Genomic DNA, 22,086 nt, shown 5'->3' with positions numbered 1-22,086 from the left:
ATCCGCTTTCACATCCAGCGTAATGTACTTTATCAAGTGTACGCATTTGTTTCGTCGTCAAATTGCATTAAATGTGTTATTTTCTTTTTCAGATGCAGACGTCTTTCCAGGATATTAGAAGATTCGCTGATTGCGATCTCGAATTAGAACAGAAATTAAAGGTCAGATACTTTACTTGTACGGTACGGGAACAAATATCTGGCAACCCGAGATTGGAATGGATCCGATTTGAAACACTTTCAGTCTTTAGAAACAATGCAATTGGCGTAGTTGGTGTAGAAAGTACAGCTGTGTTACAGCGTGCAAATTTCGAAATATCCGGTTTCAAAAATGTTTTCAAAACAGATATTTGGTTCTGTACTATATTAAACTGTTGGTTTATTTATTTATTTCATTGTTTCATAATTAACATATAATATTTTTAATAATTGATCAAACAGATTTTGAATTTTATGAAGAGATTTGGTAAAGAATCTTTGTGTTTGACTGTTAGAGATTACTTCAAAGTGACCAAAAAATTTCCCATAAAAGTGAGTTCTGCCAGTTCGTTTACTTTTATTACTTATATAATCGCCATACTTCTAAAAGTGTTTGCTTTATTTCAGATGGGAAGTTCTCTTCATTCTATATGTTCTGGTATTCTAAATCTAAACGAATACCTAATTGAGAAAATTTAATATTTCGAAAATACTTTAATTATTTATTATGAAAATATAAATTTTAATTTATTGTTCTGTAACACTTTCTAATTACTGCCTTATTGGTGGATTATACTAAGCAGAACTTATCATTTTTTTTGAAAATCTGTGGGACGTGACAAGAGAAATGTTGTGACTAAGCGAGAATATTGAAAATCAAAATATATGATAATATCTTCGATCATAATTGAAGTTTAGACTATTTACAAAAAGTCAAAAATAACTTTTCGAGTCTATCTTTATTTCTTTTACACCACCATAGAAGAAGCAGTTTTTGTAAATAGTCTAAACTTCAATTATGGAGAAAATACATACCGAGTTATCACAAAAATTGTAACTAGAAGCAAATAACGTAGATACTCGTAACTACCACTAGAGGGCCAGAAGCAGTTTAAAAGAATGGATAAAAATGATAGTGTGAAGAATTTCTTTGTGTTTTTTAATTGTAAAAGTGTCAGAACCTACAGAGAAAGGCTGACACTTGATCTTTTTTAACCATTGTGATTTTTTACCAATTTTTACCTGTGTTTTAAGAAGAGTTCTTCAAAGCAGAAAATTTTTTGTGACTGTTACTTCTGTGGTAGTGTAATAAGGATAAAGATGGATTCAAAAGTTAATTTTGACTTTTTGTAAATAGTCCAAACTTCAAATTATGTAGAATTATATTATTAATTTTTAAATCTAATGGTTTCTTATTAATTTTGCCTAAGAAAAAATTAAACATTAATTATTCTTTAATTTTAATGTAATATGTGAATTGTCTTTTTTACTTTGACTTATATCTACTACTATTGATCAAGAGGGTGTTTATCAATTGAAAGACATTTTAGACATGTTAGAAGAGCTTGAGTGTATTGAAGAGCTAGCAGTGGAATGTGGATACTCAAGGATGATACAATGATTAACAAGTAAATATTTGAAAGAACATCTTCAGGCACAAAATAGACAACAGTAATATGTCCAGGAAGCATCCCACCATCTGAAAGTTGATTGTATTAAGTCTATTGGAAGTATTTATGGCAAAATTGTTAGATACTCCAATGACATATCATTTATTGCTGGTACCCAGCCATATATAAATTGTTACAGGACAATAAAGATAATATAAGCACTTCAAAGCCCAGATTTCTCTAACAGATGAGACAGTGTGCATTCATTCGATATATAGGAATTACCAACAGAACAATAGCTATCAGATTAAACAAATGTAATATAAAACCAAAATCTGATATGTTAACATTTCAAATGCATGTGATATTCAAATTATGAAAAAATAGAAAAAAAAAAACATTTAATCTGTGAAATTGTTTGAAATTTGAAAAATGAACATAACACATATAACAAATATAAACTGGAAGTAGAATAAGTTAAAAAATAAACTACACCAATATAAATCCAGCAAAATTTAATAAAATAATAATGGTTTCAACCGTTTTTCAACGATCATCCTCAGTTACCAAAAATAGAATATTAAATATAGAACATAAAATGCGTTTGAAATAAATATAAAAAAAGAAAAATTAACGGAAAACGCCCTAGTGGACGAATTAAAGAAAAATTAATAAACAAACAAAATAAATAGCAAAAAATTAATAATTGTAAAAGGACCTCCATGCATTAGACCAGGCATGGCCAACATATGGCCCGCAGGCCAGAACCGGCTTGTCTAATGAATTTATGTGGCCTGCGATCAATCTGTCAATATTAGGTATTGAAGTTTGAATAGATTGATGAAAAATTCTGACGCCTAAAAAGAAAGGTCAACAACTCAATGTGTGTTTAGAGTTAACCCTCCATTACAAATCTCTTAAGTACAGCGTAGAGTGTTGATAAAGCATGATAATGTGAAAAATGAATCTGCAATCTCTATCTACAATTCAGTCTCTACAGAATGACACCACAATGAGATCTCTCACCACCTCAAAATCTTCCTAGGGCAGCCTCTAATTCAGCCCATGGAAAAAGTTTTCTTTCCAATCCGGCCCATTGGCAAAAACTGTTGGCCACCCCTGCATTAGACAATGAGTCTGCATCTCTATGGTTTATACAACCGGTTCCCATTTGCAGCTTATAGATTTCCAATCTTTCAAGATGTTTGATTGTTTGCCTATTAGTCGTTGTTTTTATAATTGCTGCCTGATCCCATTGCACGTTAACATCCTGTTGCCTTGCGTACGATGCTAATGCAGTGTTATCAAGTTCCTACTGATTGTATATTTGTGTTTCTTAAGCCTTTGTTTTAAACTGAGCATTTTCGCACCCACATAGACCCACAGCTTGGAATCGAAATGTTGGTCATGTAAAGGCACTGAATATATACTTGTTGTTGAATTCTGATCCTCTTTCTTTTTATTGTTTCTTAAAAGTTTGAAAATAGTGGGATTACGTCGGTATGCAATGCAAAAGTTATTAGACCTGGCAGTAGATCTATGTATCTTGTTCAAAAATGGGATGTAATTAAGCACTATTCATTTATTACAGTCAACCCTGGGAGAATGCTGTGCTGTGGATTGGAAGGATGAAATAAGACACACTATCTCTTCCTTTCAGTATCCATGTAGTTGGGCTACCTTAAGAATGTACTCTAGCTCTTTTATCGTGTCATCTTATCACTCTCTATTCTATTTTTGGTAACTGAGGATGATCGTTGAAAAACAGTTCAAAACATTATTATTTTATTAAATTTTGCTGAATCAGTGTAGTTTATTTTTTAAAATGAACATAATCTGACAATGTTGGTTTAGATCACTGAAAACATGTTCTCCGTACAAAGTCACAAATATTTGCTGAAATTTCAGTATGTAATTTATTATTAATATATCCAGTTATAGTGAGGTGTTATATGTTAAGTATAAAATCAGATGATATGCCATATTATTGGGTTATAATAAGGCTAAGTTAATAATTACATATGAAATCATCTGTATAGAGCAGGGCTTCTTAAACTTTTTTTATTCATGACCCCATTTATGATTGTGATTTTTTCGCGACCCCCTCCCCCCCCNAGAAACGCTGAGCTAAAATAAAAGTAAATGTGTTAGAAATATTCAAGTTGTGACCTTCAATAAAAAATAAAAAATATATAAAATGTCAACATTTTATATATTTTTGTCGAATTTTTATATATAGAATTTGTCTGCCGTCGCCCCTCTATATTTTCTTAACGCCCCCCAGTTCTCTTTGAGCCTTCTACTGCCCTCCTGAAAGCCTCCAGCGCCCACAAGGGGGCGTTATCGCCCACTTTGAGAAACGCTGGCTTAAAGTAATCAGGAAGTTTATTCTGAAGTTTATTTTTTTATTTGTTTTTACTTTTTGTTTCTATCAAAATATCCCTTTTACATATTTTTCATTTATTGTAAATAAATCTACTCATTACAAAATAAAATGAATAGATTTGTTTATAACATGTATCAGAAATTATTTATCAGCATTATGAAAACTGTTTTAATTAATAAAATTGCCAGGATGACAATAATACATTAAAAAAATTCAATAAAATAGAATAAACAATTAAATGTCTTTGTAATTTGTCCTTTCCACACATCTCATGAACACAACAGTCTCTACAGCAGAATCAACTTTTATGTTATTAATTAATTATTTTTATGTGTTGTCATCCTTGTCATTTTATTGAACAATTCATTTTTTTAATTGTGGTGTCACCCTAGAATTTTACTGTTTTTGCATATTGAGTCAGAGAAGCTTCTAATAAAAGGTTGACTCAGCTGAAGAGACTGTTAGGTTCGTGAGGTGTATAGAAAGGACATATTATGAAAACATTTATTGTTAATTTTATTTTATTGGATGTTTTTACAGTTTTTATTGTTAAAAATTTTATTATTAAATTTTATAATTTAAATAACACTTAAGTTTCCAGAATGTGGCCTAAAGAAATTAAAATTGGGAAAGTCCTGTTAACTAAGAAAAAATTACATTAATAAGTAATCTAAGATGAGGAAAAGATACATATAATTGCTAAATAATGGATTTATTATTGTCATCATTTAATCATATTGAAATTATTAGCATACAAGGTCTGGTTAGTTCAGTTGGCACAAGTCTTGCAATGATCAGCAGTTGAACCTATTATCCAGTAGGCAGCTGGTTTGTTCTTAATCATTTGATAAGGTAAATGGTTAACTTGAAATAACTTATTGGGTTTTACAACCAACTACCAAAATATAATTGATAAGATTTATTAGTAACTGTAATAAGCAAACTAAATAAGTGAAAAGAATATTTCTCAGAGAGTATATCACATTTATTCATAAATTAATTTTATTATTTGTAACTTAATAGTTTTTATAGATCAGCTAAACATCAGCTAAACAGCTTTTTACAAATATATTTTATATTAGATTTTTCAGTTTAGTTAACAGAAATCTATGTGGGTAGAAGCATGTTTTATCAAAATTTTGTTATATACAGAATGTCTGTTTATAATATTATCAGGAAATATCTTGAAAAATATGCATTCTACAAAAATGTTCCAGACCAAATTTGTTTGATATCAAGGAGGATACAAAATGGCACTATAAGTTTAATCATAGATGGTGCTACTGTTGCTGAAAATGAGGTCATCATCATTTTCTCCAATTTTTTATTGCATATTCTAATTCTACGTTAAAAATTAATAACCTTTTATTTAAAACATTTTTTCAAGAGATGTAATTATCAGAAGTTATAAGTGTTTGAAGTTATGACTTTGTTTCTAGACACTGTTTGTAAATGGCATTTTATTGGAAGTATTGAATTAATTGAAAATAGTAGAATATGTTTTATGATTGCAGGAAAAATTGACATGTAATAAAGTTTTAAAATAGCTATACACACCTAATATTAATAGAAAAAAGATAACGTATACGACTCTCTGTTGACGTTATGTAAAAATAATTTATTTTGAAAGTACTTTTGATGGTATATAACTGTCTTATTCAGGCAGACATCAAAACATATTTTAAATAATGTTTAAAATAAAATGTTAGGGCCTATATTTTATTTTTTTGTTTTTAATTTGGATTGAATTTAACGAACATTGGATTTTGTTCGTTTTTGATAGATATTCGAATTTTTATTTTTCTGCGATTGTGTTCTATCACAAAACAAGATTTACTTGAAGCAGGACTTTAGAGGAGCCCAAAAATATTTGTGCAGTGTACATATTACCGATACTGGACAATAGGTTTATAGTGAGATTTATAAAGAATGTATTTTAATTACAATATAACAGAAGAAATACTACATACTTAGATACAGTTTTGACATGATGATGTGTATTGAAATAATACTTTTAAAATAAATTTAACAGTAACAAACACTTTCTGTACTATGGATGAAGAAGATATCTGCTTTGATGTTGTATTTTATCTGGATTTTGTGGATGCTACATTTATTATTACAAATAATTGTTGTAATCTGTGGATCATCTAGTGATTTTTATAATGTGATTTGAAAGTAATTTGTATTGGATAATATATGGATATATATAAGGATGATACAAATAAAATGAACTAGTCCCATAACTTAGGAATGACTAAAGATCAGGGAATTGAATCAATTATGGCTAAACAAGATGTATATATATCCAAAAGTTGATTAGTGTGTTCAGAAAACTCAGATTATGGGGCTCTATGTGAAATTTCTTGCCAATGTCCAATGCTTTATGGGATCAAAAATGGTACCATTGGAAGATACATGAAAATCTAAACAAGGCTTATTCTTGGGTAATTTTTAATAACTTGAGTTGTTGAGTAAAATAAATACAAACATGTACTTACCACTTCATCTACCACAATGGTGACTGTAGCCATGAGCATCTGTTGTGGTCATTATGGTCAGTTTTAACAGCACAGTGCTATACAAAACTTTTAGAACATTCTTTGTTAAAATTATTGTAAGTTTGTCAAAGAGTGTTCTAAAAAGTTACAAGAATAATAATATAATTATAGAAATGTTGAAGTTGCAAACTACTATTCTATTTCAGCCATTGTATGAGCATATTATATGTACTGTACATCTAGACTTGTAAACTTGTCAAATTTTTAACACATTTTTATTGTAATAATAATTATGAACCAAAATATAAATAATATCATGTATAATCTGATTTTAATTTATAAAATTTTGGTTTTGTTAATTTCAAAGATAATTAATCAGTGAACTAATTATAATGATATATCTATTTATTCCAGATATCTTTTTAGTAAAATTGTAATAACAAGAATGGGGGATTTAATAGGCTCTGCAAGTTTTCTTCATATTGGAGACATTGTCTCCTTATATGCTGAAGGAGGAGTCTGTGGTTTTCTGAGTACTCTTGGGTAAGTTTTGTTATTTATGTCTACATTAATATTTCAATATTTCTAAAGAAATGTATACTATTTTATGGATACTTAATTCTAATAAAACTAAACATTATTTAAACAGAATATTTACATTATTACATTACATTAACTTATTATATTACTTATTTCTAAAAAATGAATTAATTTGTAGACTGAACCTTAATAACTAGGAGTTCTTTTGCTATCATTTTTAGCTGCATCATTGAATTTGTATGTCTGTTCTTCAAAAGCTTGGGATAAACTCTGAATCAAATCATGAGAGTTTTGAAAGTACAGTATCTATATATTTGTAACATGGTAACTGTATATTTTAAAGTACTTGGGTATGGGAGTACTGTACCTGTATATTTGTAAAGTTGAAAAACTGAAATTTAGGGTTATGATTTAAATTTCCTTTGTTTGTTAAAAAACAAAATATTTATGAAAGAAATTCCAAATATTAAAATTAAAATAGGTTTTTTTTTATTCAAGCATTTTATATAATTTAAGCATCTAATATATTAGAATAATCTTTCATCCAATGTTGACTATTTAGTGTCATCCAACCAAACAGTTATTTACTATTTTTATTTGAAGACTTCCACATTGCTACAGTGATGAAAAAATACATTGTTTTATCTACTTTTGATAACATTTAACTTTAAAAATAATTCAATTTTATTGAAGATTAAATTTTGTTTTGATGATGATGATAGTGATAAAATCTCTTCAGTGTAAAATGAAATGACATATTTCAGTGCAAGATAGCTAAGAAAATGATAATTTGATATTTATTATCTTTATATAATTTTATAACATATAATGAAGTTTATTGGGAAAAGTCAAGGCTTGGTTCAATGGCATATAATTTTAGACAGCAAATAAATTCATACAATTGTTATTCTTTATATTTAACATAAAACTTAATACAGTTACATATTGTTAAGATCTTAGCATGTAAAGATCTCTAATCATAAAATTTGCTGTTTAATATCTAACAAAGAATTGGTTTAACAGTTCAGACTGGACACCTGGTCAGTTAGATGGGCTGGACACGTCCTGCCCATCTAACTGACCCGAACAAAAGACATCCCCGAATCTTGCGCCCACACATAAGTGTAACCTGATTGGTTCCAGATTGGACCCGATCATTAGATTTTCACTTGTGCAAAAACAACCGACTCAACACTACCCCTTTTAAGAGGGAAAAAATTGGGCGAATTGGCAGTTTATGCTGCATAATAGTTCTTTCGAGAAGGGTTGATTTGAAGCCATCCAGTCAGGATTTGAGTGTGGGCTGATCGACACAGACGCTGTGATGCTAATTTCTTGGGCAGGTTTCTCTTCAAAGGTGCATGGTCTCTCGAACAGCGGGGACTCATTGTCCTATTGGGCTGGTCTCTTAACCAGATGTGTTAAGTCTGAAGTCTGAGAGGGACATAATGGGATGGAGAAGGCTTCTGCAATGACGGCGAAGGGGTCATTCTTGGGCTGCAATCGGGAAGATTGTCTCTGTATGAGTTGATTGGTGTGAAATCAGCGAGTTGATCTGTCGGTCATTTTCACTTCATAGATGGTGTTTCCGGTTTTGCGTTTGTTCTTCCTGGCTGCTAATTTTGGGCACGTCGATGTTGTGCAAAGTCAATCTCTTTAGTTGTGAAATTTTGTTCTTGGGCTCCATGCTTGCAGTTGAATTGCTTCTTTATTTTGATGTTGCACTCTGTTGGATATTTTGGTGGCAACAATAGGTTGAGAGAATCTTGCGTCCGAAGAAGAGTTTGGTTGGAGATTTGCTGTCTGGTAGAGCCAAGTTTGGAGTTATTCAATAAGTCTCCAGAAATATGTCCAGAGCACATTGTATATTTCCCTCACTTTTAACTTAAAGAAAGCTCACTTCAGTGTGTCTACGAACTGTTCTGCCTGTCTGTTGAATTGTGGATGATAGAGCGGTGAAAAGATGTTTGATTCCATGTTGGTCACAGAATCTTTTAAATTCGTATGAGCTTAACTGCGTTCCATTATACTGACGAGAAATTCTGGCAGTCTGTGACTAATGAGGAGTTTCTGCAGCATACTGATTGTTGTGAGGGACATAGTTTTGTCCATGCTGATAATTTCCAGATACTTTGAGTAGGCATCCACTACAATGAGAAAACTTTGGCCCTGGTAAGGTCCTGCATAGTCGATGTGGATATGCTGCCATAGGTTAGCAGGTTTCAGCCAAGAGAATAGTTCGGAACTTACTGGTTGTTTGGCTGCTGCAATACATGGAGAGCACTGTTGCACAGTTGATTCGATGTTGAGGTCTATATGCAGCCAATAAACATAGTTACAAGCTAGGGATTTCATGTGTCGGATGCTTGGTATCCACGATGTAGAAGTTTTGAGTACCCTACGTTGCAGTACTGTGGGGATGATAATGTGTTCATTATAGAGGAGATATCCCTTTTTGACATTGAGTCCATCATGTTGATGATAGAATTGCTGAATTTGAGCCCAGTCGGTGAACTCTCGAAGCTTGATTATGTGAGTTTGGAGTGGAACTATTAGATGCAATATGAATGATTAACATAGCTTAGAATGAAATTCCACAAAGCATCTCATTGCAAATTGCTTTACAATAACAGATTTCAATTAACAATTTGTTGTAGTTTTGAATAAATCAGAATTCATCTAAATATATAAAATTACTTGTCCTGACTGACTGACTGAGTCACTGATTGATTCATCATTGCCCAGAGCAAACCTCTGAAGCTAAAGAGGTGAAATTTGGTATACAGTTAGGGTATGTCATGAAAATGCACACTAAGAAGGAATTTTTGAAAATTCCCCCGTGTGGGAAGAGGGAGAGGATTAAGGCTTAACCTGAAGAACAGCTTCTACTGTACTATTTTAGATGCAATTTTTTGTTTTCAACTACATTTAGTCTTCATTGAGTACTTAGGTGTATTAAATTGATAACATTTCAGACATTGTTATAAATATTTTTATGTATTTCAATTTTTTAATCAAATGTTTGAATCATTTTAAATTCAAATTTGTTATTGCATATTGGTTTGATTATAAAATGATTGTAAATGTTCCAGAAAATTGATCAAATTGAAAATAGTTTGATTCTCAGCAATTCTCATTATTCTCAGCGGTAGGTGTTATATAACAATTACTATGGTTGTTGAAATACTGAATATAAATGGGGTTTGCTTGCAAAATTTGCATGGGCGAAGTAGTGGGTAACAGCTAGTTGACTATATGGAAGAAGACTGGATTGATTTTATCACAGCAATGAATAATGAAAACATGTTATTTAACTATTTTATCAATGTTGACAGTGATTCAGCTGCTGCAGGGTTATTATCACTATTGAAAATGATCCTATATCTGAAGACATCAAGAATCAAGTGCAAGAAACAAGCAATGAAGAGTAGAAAGAAATAAATTCTGTTAGGAACAAATATCCTGCTTTTTCTACATGTATAGAAGCCAGAAAAGCTTTCATGCTTTTAAGAGGCTTTCTAGAAACTACATTCATATAACAAGATGCTTTTGAGGCAGTTGACTATATCAGAAGCATTAATAGGCAAGAAACAATGAATATTTGATGACAACTTATGTAGCAGACTTTTTCACAAATAGTGTGAATGTTTTATTTTGTAAATACACGTATTTAAAAAATAATAAGATGTAATGTAAATCTAACTATATTGTTTGCATAGTAAAATTTACAATTTCATTAAAATAATGGTAGTTTTTGTAGCTTTATGATTGAATAACTGAAAGTTTTCTCTCTTCTTTCCACATTGCATTATTGAGAGTTTACTATATAAAATGATAAAGATGAAAGATTTTATTTTGGATATTTCTTGTTTCTTTTAATATTTATAATCAATTTTTCTTTTCATTTATTTATATACCATTGTTTTTTAATTTATTTCATTTAAAATTTTCCAATATATGGTTTTGACATAATGATCTTTAATCATAGCCATTTTGTATCATACATTTAAAATATTTATGTATTTAACATTATCTCTATAAAACAATGATCAGATTATTATTAGAAATCTTTATCATAACTTGTAGGAAAACATGAAACTATCAATTTATGTTTTATTTTTATTGATTCTTTTAGTTTAATTATTTACATATAGTCTAGTTTAAATTAGTTTTGAATCTGAAAAGATCTGATGTCAGTTATTTACGACACACAAAGCACACTTTCTGTTAAATACTTGTAGAATTAATATTTTTCGTTCTGTATTTTTCAACAGACTTGTTGACGATAGATGTGTTGTACAACCTAATGCTGGAGATCTTGCTACTCCTCCAAAAAAATTCAGAGGTAAGAAATTTTAAATTATAAGTATATTAAAAAGTAAGTTATATTTTTATGACTATATGAGATTATATTCTTATGATAGATTGCTCTTAAAAATAAAAAATTATATTTGTGATTTAGTTATTTATTTATAATGGAATCAAATATTTTAATAGTAAATTTCTAAAGAATAGTGCTGAACATTGGAAATTTTTGAACTGAGGTATCTGGTTTTTATCTGTGTACTTAAAATAAGTAGGATAATCCTTGGTTTTAGACATTTTATACCCAAAGGTATACAGTTTCCTTGATTTTTAAAATTCATATTTACATTTTTCTCTTACAATTTTAACAAAGATGGACTCTTTATGAAAAGAACATTAAAAAGTAATTAACTATTATGACTACATAATTATTTCATTATTACTTTATTAATAATTACTTCAATAATACTTTTATATAAATATTTCTTCTTCTGATTTATATAAAACTAATAATTGTGAGAGCATGCATGAACAAGAATTTGCACAAGGTAGAGATTCTTTGAAATTTCAGCTGATTCATTCTTTTAAGCACATAAGTAATCATCAACTTAAACAATTTTAAAAGTTTTATGTCAAGTATACAATTTATTGACATAAATAACACAAAGTTAAATAAAATTTCTAAAAAAACTTTTGGATTGTATGAAAAAATTTCTTTAAAAATTTAACAGAAAGTTATTTATCTAAATATATAAAATTACTTGTCCTGACTGACTGACTGACTGAGTCACTGATTGATTCATCATCACCCAGAGCAAACCGCTAAACCTAAAGAGGTAAAATTTGGTACACAGTTAGGGTATGTCATGAAAATGAACACTAAGAAGAGATTTTTCAAAATTTCCCTGCGAGGGAGAGTGAGAGCATTGAGGCTTAACCAAGAGAATGGCTTTTACTGTACTATTTTAGATGCGATGTTTTGTTTTTATCTGCGATTTAGTAGGGTACACCATGAGAATGCACACTAAGAAAGGATTTTTTGAAATTCGCCCGTGGGGGTAGAGGGAGAGTATTAAGGCTTAACCAGGAGAATGGCTTCTACTGTACTATTTTAGATGCAATTTTTTGTTTTCAACTACGTTTAGTCTTCATTGAGTACTTAGGTGTATTAAATTGATAACATTTCAGACATTGTTATAAATATTTTTATGTATTTCAGTTTTTTAACCAAATGTTTGAACCATTTTAAATTTGAATTTGTTATTGCATATTGGTTTGATTATAGAATGACTGTAAACGTCCCAGAAAATTGATCAAATTGAAAATAGTTTGATTCTCATTATTCTCAGCGGTAGGTGTTATATAACAATTACTATGGTTGTTGAAATACTGAATATAAATGGGGTTTGCTTGCAAAACCCTGTGGGTGAAGTTGTGGGTAACAGCTAGTACCTCATATAATAACTTTTAAAACCCTAAGTAAAATTTTGTTGTGTATTTTAAAACATGCATTTTATTAGTTCTAAACCTGATGATGATTATTGAAAATAGAGGAAACGTTTGTTTTTCATTTAATTAAATCTAATTCATGCTGATTTTCAGTAAATACATACAGTGGATAATCAGTTAATGAACAAATCGGATAACGAACACTTTCATGAAAGATTTTTATGTTCGGACAACAAACATATGATCAGATAATGAACACCTCACAGAACAAACACAAGAAGAAGCGACATAAAATAATGAATACTGATTGGTCTTCCCTTGTCTTCAGACAGCAATTCAAAACTTTTTGGAAAGCGGGAGACATCGAAATCGACGCTCAACTTGGTATATACTGATCGGATTGTATTCCTCCGAACATATAAATATAAATATGAACACACCTGAATTCTACTTGCTGAGTTTCTTTCTCTTTTTATTCAAACGTTTTCGTCCTATTTGGATAGGCCATCCTCAGGCTTTTCTTTATCGTTCCAAATTGGAACCATTCGTTCGAATGAAAAAAGTCGGCAAGTAGAATTCAGGTGTGTTCATATTTATATTTAGCATTTGCTGAGAAGGAGAGAGATAATAATTCCTCTGAACTTTGAAACTCTCCCTTGTAATTTCAGCCTTTTATTTTTCTGACAAAAACAATTTTTTTATAGTATTCGTGAGACTGTTTGTTTATTAGAAAACTGACCAATGGAAAGATCCACCAAATCTCTACAAATATTATAGTGTACAATAGAGAGCCTTGTCACCATGCTCCTTGTGTGGTAATATAACATACGATTAAAGATAGACTTTTATAAATCTTTTTCACAATATTGTTCTCTTATGTGGACTGCTGCTCTAAAATGCTATTGGCACAGTGCTTGTTTAAACAAACTGCTCTGCTAACTGGTGCTCTGTTACCAGGAGAATCTCACAATGTAAAACAGGGGAGAAAATCAGGAACATGGGAAAGCACTCTCTTAAGCCAAATTCCCCCTTATCTGGTGCTCTGTTAAGTGGACTCAACTGCATGAAATTAATTATGCTTAACTGATTATTAATGATTTTATATTGATCTCAAATTACTTCAGTTGGTATTAATCAATAGATGTTAAATGACATAAAGTTAAACATGTTATTTGAAATATTTCTAAAATTTATAACATTTCATATAACATATATAAATCATTAAAATGATTCAAAAGACTGACTTCAAATGCTCTGTTGACACTATCTCTATCCTAGAATATCCTAAAATGTCAACAGAGCATTTTTTAAAATATTGACATTTATTCTAGGATAAATGTAAATATTTTAAAATTCTATTAAAATATGTGTTTAAAAATGCTAAAAATATTAATGTTAAACATTTATTTTATATGTTTCAGACTGTCTATTTAAAATGTGTCCAATGAATAGATATTCAGCTCAAAAACAATTCTGGAATGCTGCAAAGCAAAATACTGCTGCTGATAGTGACACAGCATTAGTGAAAAAGTTGTTGGTAGGTATAACTAATTTGTGAAATAATAGATGAATTGAAATAAAAGAAAATTATGATATTAATTAATATATTTAAAAAATTTCTTATATTGATATATTAGAATTATATTATAGTTACAATCTTTGTGATTACTCAGGATTTATTTCTTCATAATTTGAAGTTTGGACTATTTACAAAAAGTCAAAATTAACTTTTGAATCCATCTTTATCCTTATTACACTACCATAGAAGTAACAGTCACAAAAAATTTTCTGCTTTGAAGAACTCTTCTTAAAACACAGGTAAAAATTGGTAAAAAATCACAATGGTTAAAAAAGATCAAGTGTCAGCCTTTCTCTGTAGGTTCTGACACTTTTACAATTAAAAAACACAAAGAAATTCTTCACACTATCATTTTTATCCATTCTTTTAAACTGCTTCTGGCCCTCTAGTGGTAGTTACGAGTATCTACGTTATTTGCTTCTAGTTACAATTTTTGTGATAACTCGGTATGTATTTTCTCCATAATTGAAGTTTAGACTATTTACAAAAACTGCTTCTTCTATGGTGGTGTAAAAGAAATAAAGATAGACTCGAAAAGTTATTTTTGACTTTTTGTAAATAGTCTAAACTTCAATTATGATCGAAGATATTATCATATATTTTGATTTTCAATATTCTCGCTTAGTCACAACATTTCTCTTGTCACGTCCCACAGATTTTCAAAAAAAATGATAAGTTCTGCTTAGTATAATCCACCAATAAGGCAGTAATTAGAAAGTGTTACAGAACAATAAATTAAAATTTATATTTTCATAATAAATAATTAAAGTATTTTCGAAATATTAAATTTTCTCAATTAGGTATTCGTTTAGATTTAGAATACCAGAACATATAGAATGAAGAGAACTTCCCATCTGAAATAAAGCAAACACTTTTAGAAGTATGGCGATTATATAAGTAATAAAAGTAAACGAACTGGCAGAACTCACTTTTATGGGAAATTTTTTGGTCACTTTGAAGTAATCTCTAACAGTCAAACACAAAGATTCTTTACCAAATCTCTTCATAAAATTCAAAATCTGTTTGATCAATTATTAAAAATATTATATGTTAATTATGAAACAATGAAATAAATAAATAAACCAACAGTTTAATATAGTACAGAACCAAATATCTGTTTTNGAAAGGCTGACACTTGATCTTTTTTAACCATTGTGATTTTTTACCAATTTTTACCTGTGTTTTAAGAAGAGTTCTTCAAAGCAGAAAATTTTTTGTGACTGTTACTTCTATGGTAGTGTAATAAGGATAAAGATGGATTCAAAAGTTAATTTTGACTTTTTGTAAATAGTCCAAACTTCAAATTATGTAGAATTATATTATTAATTTTTAAATCTAATGGTTTCTTATTAATTTTGCCTAAGAAAAAATTAAACATTAATTATTCTTTAATTTTAATGTAATATGTGAATTGTCTTTTTTACTTTGACTTATATCTACTACTATTGATCAAGAGGGTGTTTATCAATTGAAAGACATTTTAGACATGTTAGAAGAGCTTGAGTGTATTGAAGAGCTAGCAGTGGAATGTGGATACTCAAGGATGATACAATGATTAACAAGTAAATATTTGAAAGAACATCTTCAGGCACAAAATAGACAACAGTAATATGTCCAGGAAGCATCCCACCATCTGAAAGTTGATTGTATTAAGTCTATTGGAAGTATTTATGGCAAAATTGTTAGATACTCCAATGACATATCATTTATTGCTGGTACCCAGCCATATATAAATTGTTACAGGACAATAAAGATAATATAAGCACTTCAAAGCCCAGATTTCTCTAACAGATGAGACAGTGTGCATTCATTCGATATATAGGAATTACCAACAGAACAATAGCTATCAGATTAAACAAATGTAATATAAAACCAAAATCTGATATGTTAACATTTCAAATGCATGTGATATTCAAATTATGAAAAAATAGAAAAAAAAAAACATTTAATCTGTGAAATTGTTTGAAATTTGAAAAATGAACATAACACATATAACAAATATAAACTGGAAGTAGAATAAGTTAAAAAATAAACTACACCAATATAAATCCAGCAAAATTTAATAAAATAATAATGGTTTCAACCGTTTTTCAACGATCATCCTCAGTTACCAAAAATAGAATATTAAATATAGAACATAAAATGCGTTTGAAATAAATATAAAAAAAGAAAAATTAACGGAAAACGCCCTAGTGGACGAATTAAAGAAAAATTAATAAACAAACAAAATAAATAGCAAAAAATTAATAATTGTAAAAGGACCTCCATGCATTAGACCAGGCATGGCCAACATATGGCCCGCAGGCCAGAACCGGCTTGTCTAATGAATTTATGTGGCCTGCGATCAATCTGTCAATATTAGGTATTGAAGTTTGAATAGATTGATGAAAAATTCTGACGCCTAAAAAGAAAGGTCAACAACTCAATGTGTGTTTAGAGTTAACCCTCCATTACAAATCTCTTAAGTACAGCGTAGAGTGTTGATAAAGCATGATAATGTGAAAAATGAATCTGCAATCTCTATCTACAATTCAGTCTCTACAGAATGACACCACAATGAGATCTCTCACCACCTCAAAATCTTCCTAGGGCAGCCTCTAATTCAGCCCATGGAAAAAGTTTTCTTTCCAATCCGGCCCATTGGCAAAAACTGTTGGCCACCCCTGCATTAGACAATGAGTCTGCATCTCTATGGTTTATACAACCGGTTCCCATTTGCAGCTTATAGATTTCCAATCTTTCAAGATGTTTGATTGTTTGCCTATTAGTCGTTGTTTTTATAATTGCTGCCTGATCCCATTGCACGTTAACATCCTGTTGCCTTGCGTACGATGCTAATGCAGTGTTATCAAGTTCCTACTGATTGTATATTTGTGTTTCTTAAGCCTTTGTTTTAAACTGAGCATTTTCGCACCCACATAGACCCACAGCTTGGAATCGAAATGTTGGTCATGTAAAGGCACTGAATATATACTTGTTGTTGAATTCTGATCCTCTTTCTTTTTATTGTTTCTTAAAAGTTTGAAAATAGTGGGATTACGTCGGTATGCAATGCAAAAGTTATTAGACCTGGCAGTAGATCTATGTATCTTGTTCAAAAATGGGATGTAATTAAGCACTATTCATTTATTACAGTCAACCCTGGGAGAATGCTGTGCTGTGGATTGGAAGGATGAAATAAGACACACTATCTCTTCCTTTCAGTATCCATGTAGTTGGGCTACCTTAAGAATGTACTCTAGCTCTTTTATCGTGTCATCTTATCACTCTCTATTCTATTTTTGGTAACTGAGGATGATCGTTGAAAAACAGTTCAAAACATTATTATTTTATTAAATTTTGCTGAATCAGTGTAGTTTATTTTTTAAAATGAACATAATCTGACAATGTTGGTTTAGATCACTGAAAACATGTTCTCCGTACAAAGTCACAAATATTTGCTGAAATTTCAGTATGTAATTTATTATTAATATATCCAGTTATAGTGAGGTGTTATATGTTAAGTATAAAATCAGATGATATGCCATATTATTGGGTTATAATAAGGCTAAGTTAATAATTACATATGAAATCATCTGTATAGAGCAGGGCTTCTTAAACTTTTTTTATTCATGACCCCATTTATGATTGTGATTTTTTCGCGACCCCCTCCCCCCCCAATATATATATATATATATATATATATAAAATAAAGATACTGTATATACAAATTTGCTAAAACAATAATGGTGTACTACCACAGTCACTCTTGTGTGGAACAGTACAATGGAACAGAGACAACTGAATACACTGAAAAGCAACAATACTACACTAGTTCACACTACAATCAGTGTTGTTGAATTATTGTCTCGCTGCACCAGAAGTGACACAAAGCCCAACTCACGAAACCTGACACAAAGCATGCCATTTTCAAACTCTCACAAATTATTTTCAATATTTTGCATTAAAATCTCACGACCCCAAGATTTTGCTAAGCGACCCCAAATGGGGTCGTGACCCATAGTTTAAGAAGCCCTGAGGTAGGTGGTTAAGCTGTCATCTCATGAATATTTTAATAATTAAAATAAATTAATTTTGGCAGATCATTTGGCTTTAATCAAAACTTGAGTTTGTGGAGTTGTTTATATATACACTCCTCAAAAGTGAAATCGCAACACCACGAAGGAATGCATGTAGCCACATGCAAATTGCAGGACCAGTAGAGGTGACAGATGTGCAAATGAGATAATTTGTGTTTGTATTGGTATCCAGTTTTTGGCTATAAAGACCAGCAGCCATCTTGGGTTGTAAATGCTATCAGCTATGGTTTGCAGCAGCTGAATTTTTTCAGAAGCATAGAAAATGTCTCAGACAACAGCAAGCTGAATACCACCAGTTAACATCTGAGGAATGAAACCAAATCCTGGAGCTGCATAACTTTAGTTCATTGATGTGTGCAGTTGTCACGCATGTTGGGCATGACATGAGTACCATCCAACAATGTATGACATAATGGATACAAGAACATCTGGGAATATACCAAAGAGGGAGTGCATTGCACAGACTGGAAGATTAACCAAATGGCCTATTGGGGCCATTTGCTATGGCATGTGACATTGAAAGCCACTTGTCGCCATCAACAGGTGCATCTGTGTCCACCCAAACCATTTGCAACAAGTTGCATGAATATAAACTGCAAGCATGGCAACCAGTAATGGATGCCATTAACTGCTTGACATAGCACTGTACACTTGGTGTGATGTCATCATTGTATTTGGACCACTGAATGTCATTGGGTATTGTTTATGAATGATATGGCTGAGGAGGAATGATGGCCATGGATGGAAGTGGTGGCACTCTATGTGCCAGTCACATATCTTGGAAAACACTATGTGCCAGCTCTTTTCACCAAACATCACATTGGGCATCATGTTTGATCAGTGAACAGATCTGGTGCACATTTCCAGTGCTCTGACAGCAGACCAATATGTCACACGAATTGTGGGATCTGTGGTTTGGCCACTAGTGCAGGCTGCATCTGACATGGTGTTCCAGCAAGATGATGCTTGATCACATGTTGGCATTATCTTGCATGTCAAGAGTTCACCAGCCTGAACAGAATTCACATCCTTTCCTGGATAGTAGCCTCACTGGATCTCTCTCCCATTGAACACATGTGGGACCTTGTCTGACATGACGTGCACCAGGGATCATTACCACATATCATAGACAATATGTGTGCCTCAGTAGATGCAGCTTGGCAAGGGATGCCTCAGGTAACCATTAATCATTGCATTGATAGTATGTCATATAGTGACCTGTATAGCTGCCTGTGGGGGCCATATTTGTTTCTGAATAAACAGATGTCTGTTGCGTATCTTTGTTTGTTCTTTTAATCATTTGCATAACTCTTGTCACCTCTATTAGTCCTGCAATGTGCATGTAGCTATGCACATTCCTTTGTGGTATTGTCATTTCACTTTTGAGGAGTGTATTAAAGCCTAGATCCCACACTACCTAAAAACACAACTGAAAATGATATAATTTATTTTTATGTTTTCAGTTTGACAGAAATTTGACCAAAAACAAATTTGAAAATATTTTAATATTTTATTTCTGCTCAATTTTTAGTTGTACTTTAACTAATAATAAGCTATTATTTATTGTGACATCACCACAGTGCCAGGATGCAATTTTTAATCATATTTTTAATAATTTTTTAATTGAAAATATATGCTCTCCATCTCAAATTAGTAGCATCTTGTCCCTGTACATCATACTTTTCTGTTAGCAATAATCATGCCAGTCATCTATCTAATTCCTTTCAGGAGAAAATTTTTAAATTGAAATAACATAACTTTTGTTTTGGACTGGAAGTTCATATATAGTTAATCAGGGCCTCCTGCCTTTAATCTTTCCATATTTAGTCTTTGTGTTCATCTATCTAACTGTTCTTCAGATTAAGGAAAGTTGGACACAGATGGACAACAGTGGGAATTTATAGATCTACAATTATTTCAAATTGCAGCCCAATAAAGCATTTCATAAGTAATTTCACAAAATGGAAGTTTTCTTGTTGACTTAAATAATTGTACTTGTCATTACACATTCTTTGATAATCCTATTCTTAAGAAGTGGAATTTTGTAGATATCATTTAACTTTTTGCAAAGAACCCAAGAAATGATACAAATCATATTTTGAAATTAAAGATGTGAAAGCTCTATACAGAGAAAATAAAACAAAATAAGAAAAATTCTACACAAGACAAATAACAGTTTACAACTAGATTGATGGATTTTGTTTATCACATAAAATAACAATTAATACGAGGCATGTCCTGAAAGTAAGTACCGTTTTGGAAAAACTCGCATAAAAAATATTTTTTCAAAACAAAATTTATTTTTACATGAAAGAGCATGTCTGAAACTATTTTTCTACATAGTTACCACCATTGTTCAGACATTTGTCATATCGGGAAACCAACTTGTCTATACCCTCTTCAAAGAAAGATGCCGCCAGTGAAGACAGCCACTGCTGAACATCAGTTGTTGCAACAATCTCATGCAAAACAGTATTTGAAATTTGTGGAAACTCATCACAAAGCAATCTTATTGTGAACCGTCTGTTTTCAAGAATTTTTTCATTCACTTTTGCAACCAAACCATCATTGACAACAGAAGGCCAGCCACTCCATGCTTCGTCATGAACATCAGTGCGTTCAGCATTGAATTGTCGAACCCACTTTCTAACCATTCCATCATTCATTGCATTTTCACCATAAATCTCTACAAGTTGACGATGAATTTCAACTGGCTTAACATTCTTTGCGTTCAAAAACCGTATTACAGAATGCACTTCACAATCGGCGGGATCGGCAATAGTCTTAAACATTTTGAACGCTCACTAACACGTGGAAAAACAACACAATCCATCTGTAATAGCATCATTGGACTGACAATCAACCAGAGAGACGTGTGCGCAGGTGCTGAACTGCGATACTACCACTGCAATGGTGGTAGAACGAAACAGTACTTACTTTCAGGACACGCCTCATACAAGATCTAAATAGTGCCATTTGATAGCTCAAAAAATGATCCCGTTTTTCAAGTTTTATTTTTACTTTATATATTTCATGATTAGTAATTTGTTTATTAATTACAGTATATTGTTCACTTTAATTAATATTCAAGTGGATTGTAATGGAAACATTTTATAAATTTCCAAAGGTCTCTTGTTAATCTCGAAAAATTTTTAAATATTTGATGTTTTATTTTGTTTAGCATGCAGCAGAATTAGAAAAAAAGCAAAATGAATCTGAAAATAAGAAGTTGATTGGCACTGTAATTCAGTATGGCGGAGTAATTCAGGTATTTTTATATATTTTATTTTCTACTTTTATATATTAGATATAAATATATTTGTAATTCAAATAACTTATATAAGCCAATTTATTTTTTTATAGGAAAAAGTTTTATAGTTATCATAAAAACTCAAACTTTACATTACATTATTTTACAATATTTGTTGAATTGAAATCTGGTTTTTAATCCAGAATTCAATTAAATGTGAAATTTTATACTAATATAAAATTGTATTACATTTATTTTATCCTTGTTATATTCAATACCAGTCTTGGTTTGCTAGATGTTATTCATTTTGTAAAGTACTATATTATTTTTCTGCCTTTTCCAATGATTATCGACACGACTTTATGTTGGAAATAGCCATTACCTAATGGGTATTTTACGCGGATTTGCA

General features: G+C 30.9%; 1 protein-coding gene across 1 annotated transcript in view; it reads left to right on the top strand.

The window, feature by feature from the left end:
• The window catches only part of LOC111628452 (inositol 1,4,5-trisphosphate receptor-like), a 174,488-nt gene that overhangs the window by 13,341 nt on the left and 139,061 nt on the right, over positions 1-22,086 (top strand). The window contains exons 2-5 of the mRNA XM_023372248.1: positions 6,890-7,018; positions 11,290-11,360; positions 14,191-14,306; positions 21,609-21,695. Of these exons, the coding sequence (XP_023228016.1) occupies positions 6,921-7,018; positions 11,290-11,360; positions 14,191-14,306; positions 21,609-21,695 (372 nt within the window). The 5' untranslated portion in view covers positions 6,890-6,920. The remainder of the gene's footprint in view (positions 1-6,889; positions 7,019-11,289; positions 11,361-14,190; positions 14,307-21,608; positions 21,696-22,086) is intronic.

Source organism: Centruroides sculpturatus, unplaced genomic scaffold (genome assembly GCF_000671375.1).
Source record: "Centruroides sculpturatus isolate CEXI.00-Female unplaced genomic scaffold, Cexi_2.0 scaffold522, whole genome shotgun sequence".
In the NCBI taxonomy this organism is placed as follows: Eukaryota; Metazoa; Arthropoda; class Arachnida; order Scorpiones; family Buthidae; genus Centruroides; species Centruroides sculpturatus.
The sequence above is the reverse complement of the archived record's forward strand: the minus strand, read 5'-3'. Positions and strand labels throughout refer to the sequence as shown.